The sequence below is a fragment of the Megalops cyprinoides genome, chromosome 8 (assembly GCF_013368585.1).
Source record: "Megalops cyprinoides isolate fMegCyp1 chromosome 8, fMegCyp1.pri, whole genome shotgun sequence".
NCBI lineage: Eukaryota > Metazoa > Chordata > Actinopteri > Elopiformes > Megalopidae > Megalops > Megalops cyprinoides.
The window spans coordinates 8,494,361-8,509,545 of NC_050590.1; the positions used below are offsets into that span (position 1 = coordinate 8,494,361).

The window sequence follows — 15,185 nt, forward strand, 5'->3', positions numbered from 1 at the left end:
CTTTTGAAATATGTCATTTTACACTAAAGCATACCAATCTATTAAACAGGTGTAGAAATAAACAAAGGTAACTGTCTACATTAAGCAGAATTAAAAAGGTGACATCACGTGGGAATTCAAAGATTTTGAGCAACAGTGTGACAAGGATGAAAACTGATTTTCAGAGTGACATTAGAAACTAAATGCCCAACATGCTGCCATAAAGACAGTAGTGGTCACAGAGTAGTCAATACAGCATTCATTCTGTGTAGAAGCTTTCGATTTGGCTGCGATACATGTCCAGCACAACTGGTCGGCGCAGTTTCATCGTTGGACCTAGAATTGGAGGCAGAGATCATGTTTGAATTTACTGAGGCAAATTCTTTCCATATCCTCTTACAGATCTTAAATGAAAGGCACCAATTAATGATGGATGAATTATGTTGTCTTCAAGATTCTGTCTGTGAGTCATTTTTTTTAAATCCAGGTGAGATTAATTCATTTGGACATGTAGTTTTATAATTTGCACATTACACAGATCCACTAGGTGGCATAGGGATGTGGTTCTTACCCAGTTCTCCTCCAGAGATGGAGAAGTCTTTCCCAAGTATGGCCCATTTCTGGATGCGTTGTGCGTTGGAGGTGGCCCTTGAGTTAACGTTGTCGATGCCCTCTTGGATGTACTGGTGCACTGCCTTGTCCTGTCCTCCAACAATGTCCGATACTTTCGTCGCCTGGCTACCAAGCTGCTGGCAGCACTCCACAGCCTCCAGGCTTAGGTCATCGGTGGGATCCAGGGTCTCTGTGTTGCAGGTACACTTAATGAGAAAAAAACACAAGTTTACTATTTACTGTGTTGAAAATGAGATGCACATTCCACAAAAATGGTCCAAAAATATATTTGACCTACACATGAATATATTTCTATAAAACATTTTAATTAGTGTGCAGATAAACATTTCATGTCATGATCTTTTCCCAACAGCTGTGCTGACATTCAAAGGACACTCCTGTTAATTAGATTGGGAGTAACATGACTGTAATACTATGTATCAATTGATTCAATGATTCTTGGTGTCATGCTTAAGGATGCATCAAGACGCACCATTTTTTAACACCACTTGACAGAACAATGACATTTGAGAGCAGTCCAAAATCTGGAGCAATATGATATTCAGTAAGACAAATATTTTTAATTCATGTTAACACAATCATTTTGTTACATTACATAATCTTGATCTTTGTTAACATGTTTTGAATTATGCAGTTGCATCTTTCGTTTGTATTATATTTACATTAACCCATAAATACCCATACAAAACACAGAGTAAGGATAATTACTTTAGATTTTCCTATATAAAATGAGAAGTTATTACATCATGTGTGTCTACCTCGACTACACATCGGTAGATTTACCTTTTTATGTTTTTGGTTTTTTTGTTCATAAATTTTTAGTCAAACATGATAAGAGCAATATGACTGCTGTGATCTCATTTGCTCCTTTCTGCATACGTTTTGTGAAGGTGTATACCTTTAGGGTCAGCAGCATAGACAAGAACTTCCTTTTATCCCCGATCAGCATGGCGTTGCTGATAATGGGCAGCTCCTTCTTCACAGCATCCTCTATGGGCACGGGCGGGATGTTCTCTCCCCCTGCCGTGATTATTAACTCTGCATGTGGTTAGAGCACAGTGACATTTCATACAGTGCATGTAACAGGTGTAAAAAAAAAAAAAAAAAAAACCACAAGGTCAAATTTAATTACGCTTTGAGATTGCCTCTCCAAAGGAGGCATAGGACACTTCATGAAGATGAAAGGGTTCTGAATGAGTACTTGTTCTGCGCCTGCCTGTGACATACTGTTCTTGCTCTCTGCATGCCCTGTACCTTTTATCCGCCCCGTGATGTAGAGGAAACCATCTTCGTCTGCCTTCCCTAGATCTCCCGATCGCAGCCAGCCCTCCTCGTCCAGGGCCTCTCTCGTCTTGTCCTCCATGTTTAGGAAGCCCATGAAGACGTTTCGGCCCCAGAAGCACACCTCCCCAATGCCCTCAGTGTCTGTGTCAGCCAGCTTGAACTTGCAGCCAGGGACCACCCTGCCACAGCTGCACACAACCAACAAGACAATTTATATTGTACTGTTCTACGGAAGCCCAATATATAAAATGGTAAATGGACTGAATTTAAATAGCGCTTTTCTACTCATTTGATTACTCAAAGCAGTTTACAGGTTATGCCTCACATCAAACAGTAGCAGAGGCTGCCATGCAAGGTACCAACTGGCCACTGGGAGCAGTTTGGGGTTCAGTGTCTTGCTCAAGGACACTTCAACATTGTGCCAGGAGCAGCCAGATTCAAACCAGGGACCTTCCAATCTCCAGTCAACTGCTCTACCTCCTGAGCTTATGCCAAGAGCACTTACACATGTGGTTTAATCTCTGAAAGGGCCATCCTGACAAACTGACATGTTAATTTGATTTCTTTTGCACACCATGACAAAAATCGAACGTCAGACTTGTTTGATGTAGGGGTTATTTAGACTCATTCATTGTCATTGTTTTGGGGTGGACTGAAGCTGTGTTGATAGTCTTTCTTCAGTGCAACCACTGTTACATTGGCCAAGTTTGCAATGTCAGGTTGAATTTGCTACCCTGTTGATTGCATGTATGTTACGATTAAACACTCAAGAGCAAATACAAACTATGAGGAAATGCTCACTTATCCTGAAATGTATACTGATTTTTATCACATTACATATCTCAAACAATGTAATAAAATTATGGTGGAGAATATTAAGACGGAAATTCTCAGTATGGATATATAAAAGAGAAGGTGGTGATGTGAGTGACGTCTGATAGCCCTCCAAATGATGGGACATTGAAATTGGTGAAATCGTGGGCTGTATGATTTGGCTGGGGCAGCCCTACCTTTGCAGCCGATAGGCTTTGGGGCCGGACATGAAGTGGGGTCCCGTGCTCTCGCTCATACCATAGGCCTCGTACAGCAAAATGTTGAGCCCCAGGAAGAACTCCACAGTCTCGCTGGCAATGGGGGCCGCGCCGGAGAAGAACTTCAGACAGCGGGAAAAGCCCAGCTCTGCACGCAGTTTCTGCAACACGAGACTGTCTGCTAGGAGGAGCATAAAGGGTTTCTGCTCGTCCCTGAAAAGGAAACGAAACATATGACGGGGTGAAGGTTTGTGGTTTTCACATTTTTTTACCAACAATTTCAGGATTTTTGATTCATGTCACACTTATCTGAAGTAATTACAGAGCTTACTTGTTGGCACACTTCTGATTGGCCTCCAGGCTAACAGACATCGCCCACATCACCAGCTTCTTTTTCATATATCCACACTGAGCGATTCCTTCTTTAATCTTCTCCATCATCTTCTCCCATACCCGAGGAACACCCATGTGGGATGAGGGGTTGACCTCTCTCAAAGTGCTTACTAAACTTCCCTAGATAGTTAACAGAATATAAATACAAGCTTCCCCTATTCAAAAGATACATTAATACTATAAAAATATACAAAAAACACAGGAATGGGACTAAAAAGAGTTAAGATAGCTCAACAAAGTTAAGAAAAAGCATATCACGTCAAGTCATGTATTCCCCCTCCACTCCAGTACCTTTAAAGCATCCGGCTGTGCAAAGTACACCAGCTCCCCCCACTGAATACCGGTCCACAGGTCATAGATTTGTGCAGCAATGTGGCTGAGGGGGAGGTAGCTGACCAGGGATTCCTGCTTGGTGTCAGCTGGTTGCATGTCCCCTGCTCGGCTGGCATGATGGGCAGTCCATGTGATCTGTCATAATTCAAGATATCGTAGATATCTAATCTTTCTTCATAATGTACACGTCTGATACTGGTACTTTAAATGCACTAACAACGGTGTTGTGCAAAGTTGATACAAGCTCCTTTAATCTGCAGTCCATACTTTTTGCTATGTAATCCAACATGAGGCGGCAGTGTAGCATAGTGGTTACGGAGCAGGACTCATGACCAAAAGGTAACATCCTATTTGGTTTTTACAGCTTTTGCACAATGTGTCATGCATTTTATTGAAGTCTTTTTCATGTTGCACACATACCTCCCATAAAATAATCCTGCCATACATTGTTATTGTCCTAATGTAAAACTTCCATTTGCCAGGTATCTGCCCAATGCTGGATTCTGTTTAAGTCTTGAATCGCTTTTGGTTTCTCACAGACCGATATCCTCACCTCTGAGTGTAGCGTCATCAGCAAATTAACTATTTTGCTCCTAGTATCCTCATAATTTATGTAAATAATGTAGATCAGGGCACCCAACACCAGTCCCTGGGATTATTCACTTCCTACTACATTCTTGCACAGAATCTCCCATCACATTTTGTTTGATTTTCCTCAAAGAAGTCCAGAAGATTTGTTAAAAATGATCTCCCTGTGCAAAACCCAGCTTGACTATCTCATGTGTTAATACTTTTTCCCCCACAAATAATTCCAACTGAACCAAAGACGCACTAAACATAGACAATATTAAGAGGAATAAGAACCTACTGGAAATGTTCACCAGTAATCTAGGGTATAACACACAAGGAGGACATGATGACACCTGGCCAGTTCTCTCCGGACTTACATTATCATGACTGAGCATCACTCCTTTGGGCTTTCCGGTGGTGCCAGATGTGTAAATCAGGGCACAACACTGATTGGCTTTCTCAGAAGCAATGATGTCATCCAATTCCTTGTCAGGAACATCCAGCCCTACTGCCATAAACTCCTCCCACTATGCAAGCAAAACATGATTGGTTTGTATTCATTCACGTAGAAAAGACCAATCACTCCATCATAGTGTTCTGTTAAAATTCAGTTAAGTTCTGTAATGTACAGCAGTGCTCATCAGTTATGATGGACTCACCGAGTAGAGGTTTGGCAGTTTTGTTTCCAAAGGTCCACAATACTGTACTATGGCTTTTAAATGAGGCAGGTTATCTCTGATCTAGGGAATGAAACAAGGCATAATTTCAGTGAGGTCCCCTTGTCTGGGTGTATCAGTTACAGAAATATAATATCTTAGCAGTGACTAAATTTGCATGTTACCTGCAAAATTTTGTCCAGTTGTTTTTGGTTTTCCACCACAATTATGTTTGCTCTGGAGTCATGGGCTACATGGAGACAGGCCTCTGGGGAGTTGGTGGCATAGATTCCAGTCATTATTCCTCTATTATGCAGGTTCACAGGAGACAAACAAGTTCTGAGGAAGGGTTCATTTCTTTCAAATCAATTCTTCCATTCTTTTCCAATGGCAAAAATATCACCCTGCACATATCAAATCGCATGGGCAACAGCGGATAGAAATACATACTTTATTCAACTTTAAAGGTCATTACACAATTAATTAATCTCAAAATACAGTTGAAAGCAAATTACTGCATGCGGTTGTTGAAAAGTATGAACAACATTCAGTATAACTGTAATGCTCTTTGTCTTTAATTTGAAGCAGTAAATGCCCTTAAGTACTGTTTTTTTTCTATTCTTACACATTACAATGTATTACTTTTGATGTTGTGTTCATGCTGAAAAAGGTAAGGCTTGCCTAAATTCTTTTAGGACAAAGCATTGTGGTTAGACTAAACAAAGACCTATGTGATCCAAGGCTGTTGGCAGTTGGATCTCAGTATCACACTGGGACTCACCCCGCAAATATGGCGCCAACGGCAGAGAAGAACCATTCTGCTGAATTGAATCCCAGAATCGCCACACTGTGAAAGCGCTCCAAACCAAGCTACACACAGAAGAGTTGACAACCTCAAACGTTTAGTTTCATACTCCCGTCCCGTTCTTCAAATATTCTCAAATCTGAGATCCCATTAAGCTGTGCAGAATAAGGCAATTAATGAGAACTTCAAAGTTAGATCTTTGGGTAAATGCTCAGCTTCAACCCATACAAATAACCTAGTGAAAATTGGCTTATTATTTAAAATACATTATCAAAATTGAAAAAAAAAAAACATTCATTTTCAAATGTCTCAAAAAGGGATTCATTGAGATTTGTCAGTTAAAGCATATATATATATATATATATATATATATATATATTTACCAGCTGGCTACATATGGAACATGGAAATAAATGTTTTTTCATCTTAATGCCATTTTTATTTTTATATGTTTTATTATTGGTACTTCTAAAACATTTTTCATAAGTAAGTAAAAAAAAATCTTAAAATATCACCACTAAATAAACAAATGAAGTGATGTGCAATTCATATTCATTCTGTCATCTTAATCCACATAATTGGAAATGTATCCCAGCTCCAAGGCAAATACTCAGTGCATTGATAACATATGTTCAAGCCTTTTCCTCAACCCCTACATACTTCTTACTTAAAACTGAGCTATATTGCAGGACTTGGGTTGATAAATATCAAAAGGGAAAATAATGATGCAGTTTTTGCAATACTGCTTTCAGGAGTTACATCGATCCAAATAAGTCATACAGCAATATGTTGAGACAGCTGGTCTTTTTTTTGATATTCTATGTTTAAGAAGCAGAAGAAGAGTAAACTTCCCTCATTTTAACTATTTTTAACTATTCATGATATTTTCATTCACTCTATATTTTCATACCTTTAAAAAGCTTTTGGCAGCTGCCCGACAGCAATGGTAGTACTCAGAGAAAGTTATCTTTTCCCACTTGTCCTTCTTCTTGGTGGCCAGAGCAGACAGTTTACCATACTTCTCAACAGAGGCTCTGAACATCTGATGGACCGTGATAGGTTCCTCCAGGCAGCTTTCGTCAATCCTCAACTGGACAGAACCACTGGCATCAGTGGTCCAAAGTGACTGTGCTGGAGCCAGTGACACACTGGCTAGAACCTCTTCAATGCTCCTCTTCCCTTTTCCTGTAACGCCAGAGAAAAAAAAAAGTCACAAAACACAAAGACACATGAAAGAATTAATGCGAGAGATTGGATCCCTGTTGTGTTATGAGAGTCTCAGTCAAATTCTGTTGTATGACAATCTTTACAAATTACGCCACGGCCCATTTAATCCTAATCTGTGTAGATGATCGTGTCTGCCGTGCTAAAACAACAGAAAAAAATATTTCAGTCCGTTGCCATGGCGTGTGCTGTCTCGCACTGAAGTCCTACTCACGAGACTCATCTTCTGTGGAGTGCTTGTCCCTCTCCTTCCTCAGATGTGTCATGAACTCTTCCACCGAGGCAGCCGGACTGGAATACAGAGAACAGTGAGCGGCGGTGGAGTGGCAGCGAGGACCTTGACCACTCAGAGAGGGAAGTCTGCTCCACCTAGCATTCCAGCTGCAGCTGGAGCAGGCTCTTTCACCGAATCGCATAGCCGTGTTCAGCAGGCATTGTTCCCCTCACACAATATCGGGCTTTAGCTGCACACGGTTAAAGCCCCACGGCTTTGTTACAGAGAGGAGCTTGTGAAACGCAAAAGAACGGTTCGTTCCCAGGGCTCGTGGAAACTTTTATAAATCACTGCCTTTTCAGCCAATGTGCAGAGTACTGCCTCTGCAAGGCACCGTACAAAATAAAAGCAAACTTTTGTATTCTTTTTAAAGGAGCTAAATAAGCTTGAACACAGAAATGCACATTTGACCCAATCCTTTGACTAATCTAGAGGGAGGGCGCAGCCTGACAGTCAGTTTGAACTGGAGTTTCCGTTTCTCATTCTGATTCAAAGCGTGTAAGCAGCAAACATAAATTACACACCAACCGGCAGGTTCTTTTATTGCACGAATGGCACAGGACACACTATTCAAACAACTGGTCCTTTTTCATTTACAATGAGAAAAAGAGCTTCAACGCAGTCACTAAGTGTGTTAATCATGTGACCAAAACCCTTAAATATAAAGAACAGGGGGGATCTTTACAGGGTACAGTGATAGCCCAGTGTAGTTTCTAACTGTTTGGTGGCTAATGCTTTTTATAAACTTTCATTAATGCTTTCATTTGCACAATATTTTACTTCTATCAACACTATTCTCCAGTTCAGTTGCACAATGTTTTGAACTGTTGCAACATATATCAAAACTACTCTATCGCATAGAGAAACCTCAAAACCAGTCTCTATGACACTGTAAATACAGTTTTGCCTTCAATGTCAGGGAGGATTCACTGGAAAGCTAATTGTTTAGTTTCTTGGTTTTGCAGTTCCTTTCAGTATACTAATAATTAATCATCCTGGTTTTGTTTTTTACAACATAGAATCAGGCTTCTACAGCTTTACATAAATTAGCTTTACATTTAATACTATCTTATAAAGTGAGCATTAACCCACTATTGAAGGAAAGCACCACCATATGTTCCATCTTTGTCCTTCAGAATTAGTCAAAACTGTAAAAAATGCTACAGTGGATCAGCAACACAAACAAACAAGAGAGAGCCTAAATAAAACATGAATATATAATTTCATACCTGTTCTCGAGCTTTTCTTCGTGACATGGAAGGTTTTTGTTACAGTCTGCAGTCCCGGTTGTCTCATTGCTTGAGGACATGCTGGCTGCAGAATTCAACTGTGCTGTACAGCAACTTCCAACAAGAAGCAGTGGAGCCGAACAGCATGCCCCCCCGAGACTGCTTGAGACACCAGTGAGAGTGGCTGTAATTCTAATAGAGACAGGGAATAATAGAGGACTTTGGGAGGCAGAATTCCATTCACTGTTACGTGACACTCAGAAATGAGAGGACAAGCAGTTCGCATGTTTTAAAGATACATGCCAGCCACTTAGCTACATTTCGGGATGCAATTTGTGCTCTTGTTGTAGCTACATGCAAGTTAGTCAGTTAAAAATCCTTTAATACTTACGTACACAGAATGCTCCGGGAACATGTGTGGCATTTTAATGAGCCTACAGCCCTTTTACATGCAAATGGAATATGTTTTCTGAGAACCTCTGATAAAAGTACTTGTTTAAAACAGTCAAACCTCATTTTGCGGCTAACTAAATGCATCTCAATTAAATGTTAGTATATAGGTTGGAGTGGATTTAATGAAATCTGTGAGGAAGCATTTTACTCAAAATGTCAAAGAAACATATGACACCATACTGTGTTCTCTGTACCAGAGTGTTTTCTTGCCATTCACAGCAATAGAAATTACAGTCATTTTTATCCACTATTTCAAAAATAAATTGTTCAAACCACACCACCAGAATCTCCAAAAAACACATGAAAACACACTGAATGATACAATCAAAAACACTGGAAGAAACCATAAGATTGGATTGTGAACAGGTTTTTTAAAAAAAATTGCAGTAGTTCTCTTAATGCAGAAGCAGCCTCGTATTCATGACTGTTTCTTCATTTTCAGTACCTGACACAGGAAAAGAAAAGATGCACTGCATTCTTTTTAATTAATTCAAGTCATATCTACATTTGAGACTTTTGAATGGTTCTGTTGAATAGCAATCAGACTCAGAAAAGGGGTTTAACCACATTGTCTTTCAAACACAGTCATTCTGAGTCCAAACCTTGCTTAAGGACCGAAACGATTTTCCTAGCTCTCTGAGCCATATCACCATGCTGAGGATGAGGGCTTGTGGATCACCATCTTGAGTGTAAATCAGATATTGACAGACTGGTGGTCACTCAGATCAGAGAGCCAGCTAGAAACCTTTAGATGAATTCCCACTTGTGCCTGATATAATCTTAAGCACCAGGGTGACAAAAAAACATATAAACAACATCAGACATTAAATAAATAAATAGATAAACAATCCAAGTTTAACATTATTCTGTCCACCAAATCACCCTGTTCAAATTTTTATATTGTTTCTACACAGAAGTAACTCTAGATAGGGCTGGAGATGCAATAAAGATAAACATCACCCTTTTGGTAATGAGAAAATAAATCCTGAAACAAGAAATATGTGCAAAAATTAGTTCCGCTTTATGTCTACATTTTAATTAAAAATATGCAAATACTACTCGGTCCATACTACGTTCACTTGCACACCAGCTGAAAACCTTGATGCATTTTCTGGACTACTCCGAGAACAGTCGAGAGAATTTCTCGGCGTCACGGGCAGCACAGGCTCTCCAGAAAGTTCTGCACCGCGGCTGCGTATAAAAAGGGGGAGTCGCCGCTGGAGGAGAAACAGTCTGACCAGCAAGTAACAAGCATCTTAACGCTTAGCTACAAAGGTAACGCCAATGTACCAAGACACCTTTTGTGATATATATTCAGTGTCATAGTTTGCTATAAGTTTAGTCTGGGTGACGTTGATTTTACTGTCAAGTTGTCTGTATGTTGTAGCTATTGGCCATGCGTTGAGGTAGTTTTGTCCAGTTTGTGACAGACTATCGTTACCGTCCGCCGGCAAGTTACTGCAGAATAAGAGGAGCTAGATGACTAGCTAATTCTGTGGTCGTTGTCTGTGCAGATGATTTTATTCATGTGATACACCTTTTCCTCAGAACCCTTTAAGTTCAGTTATTTCTTGCTTTTGTGTCATTAGCTGATCCACTGTCGTCAAAATGGTTCGGGAAACCGGCTACTACGACCTTCTGGGCGTAAGTCCCAAAGCATCGGTGGATGAAATTAAAAAAGCATACAGAAAACTGGCATTGAAGTATCATCCCGACAAGAACCCAAATGAAGGAGAGAAAGTAAGTTGTTTTATTTACACGTACATTTCCATCAGCACAAGAGTGTGTTGGATATTGTGTCTTAATTAACACGGTAGCTTGTTCGCTAACAACTCCGTCCGAGACATCTCGGACGATCTGGAAAGATCATTGCTATCGATTCCCTCCGACCGGTGAAGTAACAGTAAATACACAATGGGATTGTAACACTAGCCCGCTAGCAGGCAGTTGGCTATTGTTCGTACTCGTTTGTCAGGTAGCTTACCTTGTTACTGCATCGAGCGATGCAGTTTTTAATGTGTGCACCTGACTACTGGCCGATACTTGCTTGTTAGCTAACTTGCTAGCTAGTGTAAAAACGTGTTAAAATAAGAGGCAGGTAGCCGTTGCAGTTCTCCAGCTTGTAACGAGTAGACGTTTTGTTTTAATTTAGTTGGCTAAATGCATGGGTAAATGGAAAATATTCCATTATTGCGACGCAGCTTTCTCGCAAAGGTTAACTGAAGGTTGCATGTTTTAGATTAAAGCCACCTAATTCTCTAACGTTAGTTGTTTAACTGGTGTCATTGCAATCTGGTTTGCACCTAGCTATGGTATCTATTTGATTGCCACAACTGTTTGCCAAAAAAACCTTTATTTTCTGCAGTTCAAACTGATCTCACAAGCCTATGAGGTGCTGTCGGATCCAAAGAAGAGAGACTTGTACGATCAAGGTGGGGAACAAGCTATTAAAGAAGGAGGTCTGAGCGGAGGAGAATTCTCCTCCCCAATGGACATTTTCAACATGTTCTTTGGAGGTGGAGGAAGGGTGCACAGGGAAAGAAGAGGTAAATAAAGCTTCCTTGTTGAGAATTCTGTTATTAGTGAGCAGGATGATGCATTTAGGTAGAATTAGAGTACAGGTAACTGGTTTCAACTCTGGGTTTAATTCATCAAGCCTCATATGAACATGTGTCCTACACTTAAGTAAATGCACAAAACTGAAACTTATTCCTCATGTATTTGCTTAAGAGTAATAAAAAAAATCCAGGGCCTTAACTTCCTAAATCATTACATTGTCTTAATCCTTTCATTTTGAGTGAAGTCTTTGTGTTGTGTTGAGTGGTGTGTCCTGTTTGTGGCCATTTCTTATGTAATTTGCCTTGTATATCTGCAGTGCTTGTTCACTACATCCACTTAATTTAAGTAATTTTTGTCCTTTTGTAGGGAAGAATGTTGTCCATCAGCTTAGTGTTACTCTGGAGGAGATGTACAATGGCACAACCCGAAAACTCGGCCTTCAGAAGAATGTAATCTGTGAGAAATGTGATGGTATGTTCCATTCTCTTCTTATCCTTCCTTTAGATCTCATTGTTGTAATAATGCATGCTGGCCAGGGAGAAACAGCACTTTCCAAACAAAGTGTTGGTGATCGCAGTGTTGCTATATCAGGAGGGCTCATTTTCTCTGAAATTGCTATTTAATTCTGCTGCACAGTAATACAGCTAATTTTTGACACAGTGCTACTGAATGTGGACTTTAAATCCAGCCTCTTTCTACGTACATCATTTTCATTCATGGTGCACAAAGTGGAGTAAGGATATTGCAATGTGCTGATAATTGTGCAAAATATTACAAATGTTAAAATGGAAAATAGATTCAGAGAATCAAATGTTAAATCTCTGCGGTGCATGATTTTTGTTCATATTCACATTTCCTTTGTAGGCTGGGACCTAAAATGTTCCTTTTTTTCCTAGGCTATGGAGGGAAGAAAGGTACTTTGGAGAAGTGCTCAAACTGCAAAGGGAGGGGGGTTCAGATCAAGGTGCAGCAGATCGGGCCGGGAATGATCCAGCAGATCCAGAGCATGTGTCTGGACTGCCAGGGCCAGGGCGAGAGGTTCAACTCCAAAGACCGCTGCAATAACTGCAACGGGCACAAGGTTGAACGCAAGAAGAAAATCCTGGAAGTTCACATTGACAAAGGTGAGCAGGCACAGGCTGGTTAACCCATCTGAGGTTGTTCCGGATTGTTCAAACCCATCCTGAATACTTGTCAATTTTCGTATTGCAGCAGTGAGCTTTTTTTTTTTTTTTTTTAATGCTGCTCATTTCAAGGACAGTGCAGCTGCCTGGAAAAGTCAAGCACAGTATGTATGACTTGAATCGACAGGTATGAAAGATGGCCAGAAGATAATGTTTCATGGGGAGGGAGATCAGGAGCCTGGACTAGAACCTGGTGATGTCGTCATTGTCCTGGACCAGAAGGAGCATCCAGTGTTCCAGAGACAGGAAGACAACCTCATCATGAAGATGGAAATCAAGCTGGTGGAAGCGCTATGTGGGTTCAAAAAGACCATCTGCACTTTAGACAACAGAATGCTTGTCATCACCTCACCGCCAGGTAAAGTGCAAACTCTTTACGTAACACAGACCAAGACAGGCCTTACCCAGGACAAAAACCCAGGAAGCTTTGTGATAACTCTCCATCTCAGTCCAGCTCTAAACTATGCTTTTTCTGTACCAAGATTCATCTGTGTTTGTACAAATCTTTGAGCATCACTGTCTTCTTGCAGGTCAAGTTGTAAAGCACAATGCCATTAAGTGTGTACAGAATGAAGGCATGCCTTTGTACAGAGATCCCTATGAAAGAGGACAACTCATCATTCAGTTTGCGGTAAGTCCCCCCCCCCAACATGCATTCTTTCACAGCTACTCCCTCTTTACTGATTCCTTGTACCCACATAGATTTGGTCAGTTATTCACACCGTCAACTAGGATCGTTGATGTGGCTCACCCTTTCCCCTGGGTTTTCCTCTCAGGTGGAGTTCCCAGAGAAAGGCTGGCTCCCTGAACATATGCTGCCCCAGCTGGAAGCCCTGCTCCCCCCAAGAGATGAGCTGATGATCACTGACGACATGGAGGAGGTGGATTTGTGTGACATTGATCTCAACTCCCAGCGGCGCAACTACAGCAGGGAAGCATACGAGGAGGACGAAGGCCCAAGGGGAGGGGTGCAATGCCAGACACAGTGAATGTGATCAAGAGTAGGCCGCTGGGACTGATTATATGTATAAATATATGGGTGCACTGTTTATTTGACGTTACTGCATGTTCTCCTCTGGGTGTGTGTTGTCTTTAAGTTATGTTAAGATTAATGCTTCACAGTGGTGGATGCAAAGAATATGCACAAGTAAAACTTTTATTCTTCCCTTTTATTTGGATTAAAAAGGCCATTAAGCTAAGATGGGAACATGTATGCTTTCTGTGAAGGTAACAATTTCTGTCACAGTATGAATGTATTCATTTCTTGCACATTTCTCAAATAAATAATTTTGTACAGCACTATGACCGATTTTTATTTTCTGATGCTGACTGCATTTGGTTTCATGAAAGCCATCAGCATCTTCTCCAAACTCTGACCTTTCCTGGGATTCTGTGCATACCGAATGGACCACACTTCTCAAAGTTCCCTCTTGTCAGAGGAGTTCCCACTTAGAAAGTTTATACTGCCCAAGAGCTGAAACTAGGTGGGGCTGGGCCTGGTTAGTAATATAATAATATAACAGAATATAATAGAAGTACACCTGGCAGAGTGAGGTTTCTGCTGAAAGTGTTGTTGGATTCCCACTAGGGGGCAACCTTCCTTCAATATCCAGGATGAGATGTTAAATGTTAAACTAAGACCCAGTTTCACTGACCATCAAGGCTACCATGGCACCTATTTCTGAGAAGAGGATTCCCATCCCCACCAGGTCCAAGCTCACAGTAAAAGGTCCATATCGCAGCCCTTCATCTGTCATTCACCATAATAGCTGTAAATAGCTGATTTGTGTATGAAATATTCCTACTCGTGACCTGCAGAGTCAAGGTTGACTGTGTTACTAGACAAAACCAAAACAAGTGTCACCTTGCAAATTTCCTAATTTCTGAAGTGCAGTGAACCTTGACTGTGGTATGGTGCAGTGTTGATTGTTATCCTTTTCACAAATTAACTTTATCCTTTATCCATTATCCTAAATTATCTTTTCCAAATGATGTAAAATATTGGGCCTACTGACAAATTTCAAAATCATGTTTGCAAAGAGACTAATTTATTACATCAAGAATATTCAGAAAAAAATAACAGATGACACCCATAAAAACTTGGTTATATACAATTCCACAAAAATTATGCTTCCAGACTTCATTCACTAAAATTCATCTAGCATTGCTATCCCTACACACAAGGCAATCTCAGTCCAGATTATTCTCGTATGTAGTTCTCTGCTGGTGGAACGAGCTACCTTACGCTATCAGAGCAGGGGCGTCCCTCTCTATCTACAAGAACCTCTTGATGACCCAGCTCTTCCGAGAACACCTCCTCTCCTAACACTTCTAACAACTCTAACACAATTCCATCTCCGCGCACTTTCTGCCTCGCACTTTCTCCTGTCACTACTTGTTTGTCTCCTCTGCCTGTGTATCCTTGTGTTTTCACCTTGTTTACCTCTGTTTTCTACTTTCCTTGACTTATTTAGCTGAGTTTACTTGTTTAGATTGCTCTTAAAACTTACTCCATGGTCTCCTACACTACCGTAGCTTGCTTGCTGTTCCTCACTTGTAAGTCGCTTTGGATGAAAGC

At 40.7% G+C, this 15,185-nt stretch overlaps 2 protein-coding genes across 2 annotated transcripts; one reads left to right on the top strand and one right to left on the bottom strand.

Annotated features, from left to right (window-relative positions):
- Nucleotides 1-86: 86 nt before the first annotated feature.
- acsbg1 (acyl-CoA synthetase bubblegum family member 1) lies at nt 87-8,565 on the bottom strand. The gene is made up of 14 exons (XM_036534813.1): nt 8,412-8,565; nt 7,123-7,199; nt 6,595-6,869; nt 5,661-5,749; nt 5,065-5,185; nt 4,883-4,963; nt 4,601-4,750; nt 3,612-3,788; nt 3,259-3,440; nt 2,907-3,140; nt 1,867-2,084; nt 1,511-1,650; nt 551-797; nt 87-315 (listed from the first exon to the last, which is right to left on the bottom strand). The coding sequence occupies exons 1-14, from the start codon at nt 8,489-8,491 to the stop codon at nt 239-241; spliced, it is 2,148 nt and encodes a 715-aa protein (XP_036390706.1). The 5' UTR covers nt 8,492-8,565; the 3' UTR covers nt 87-238.
- Nucleotides 8,566-10,075: 1,510 nt separating this feature from the next.
- LOC118781769 (dnaJ homolog subfamily A member 4-like) lies at nt 10,076-13,640 on the top strand. The gene is made up of 8 exons (XM_036534814.1): nt 10,076-10,139; nt 10,454-10,604; nt 11,230-11,410; nt 11,790-11,894; nt 12,320-12,547; nt 12,735-12,965; nt 13,138-13,238; nt 13,384-13,640. Exons 2-8 carry the CDS (start codon nt 10,473-10,475, stop codon nt 13,594-13,596), a joined length of 1,191 nt encoding a protein of 396 aa, XP_036390707.1. The 5' UTR covers nt 10,076-10,139; nt 10,454-10,472; the 3' UTR covers nt 13,597-13,640.
- Nucleotides 13,641-15,185: the final 1,545 nt, after the last annotated feature.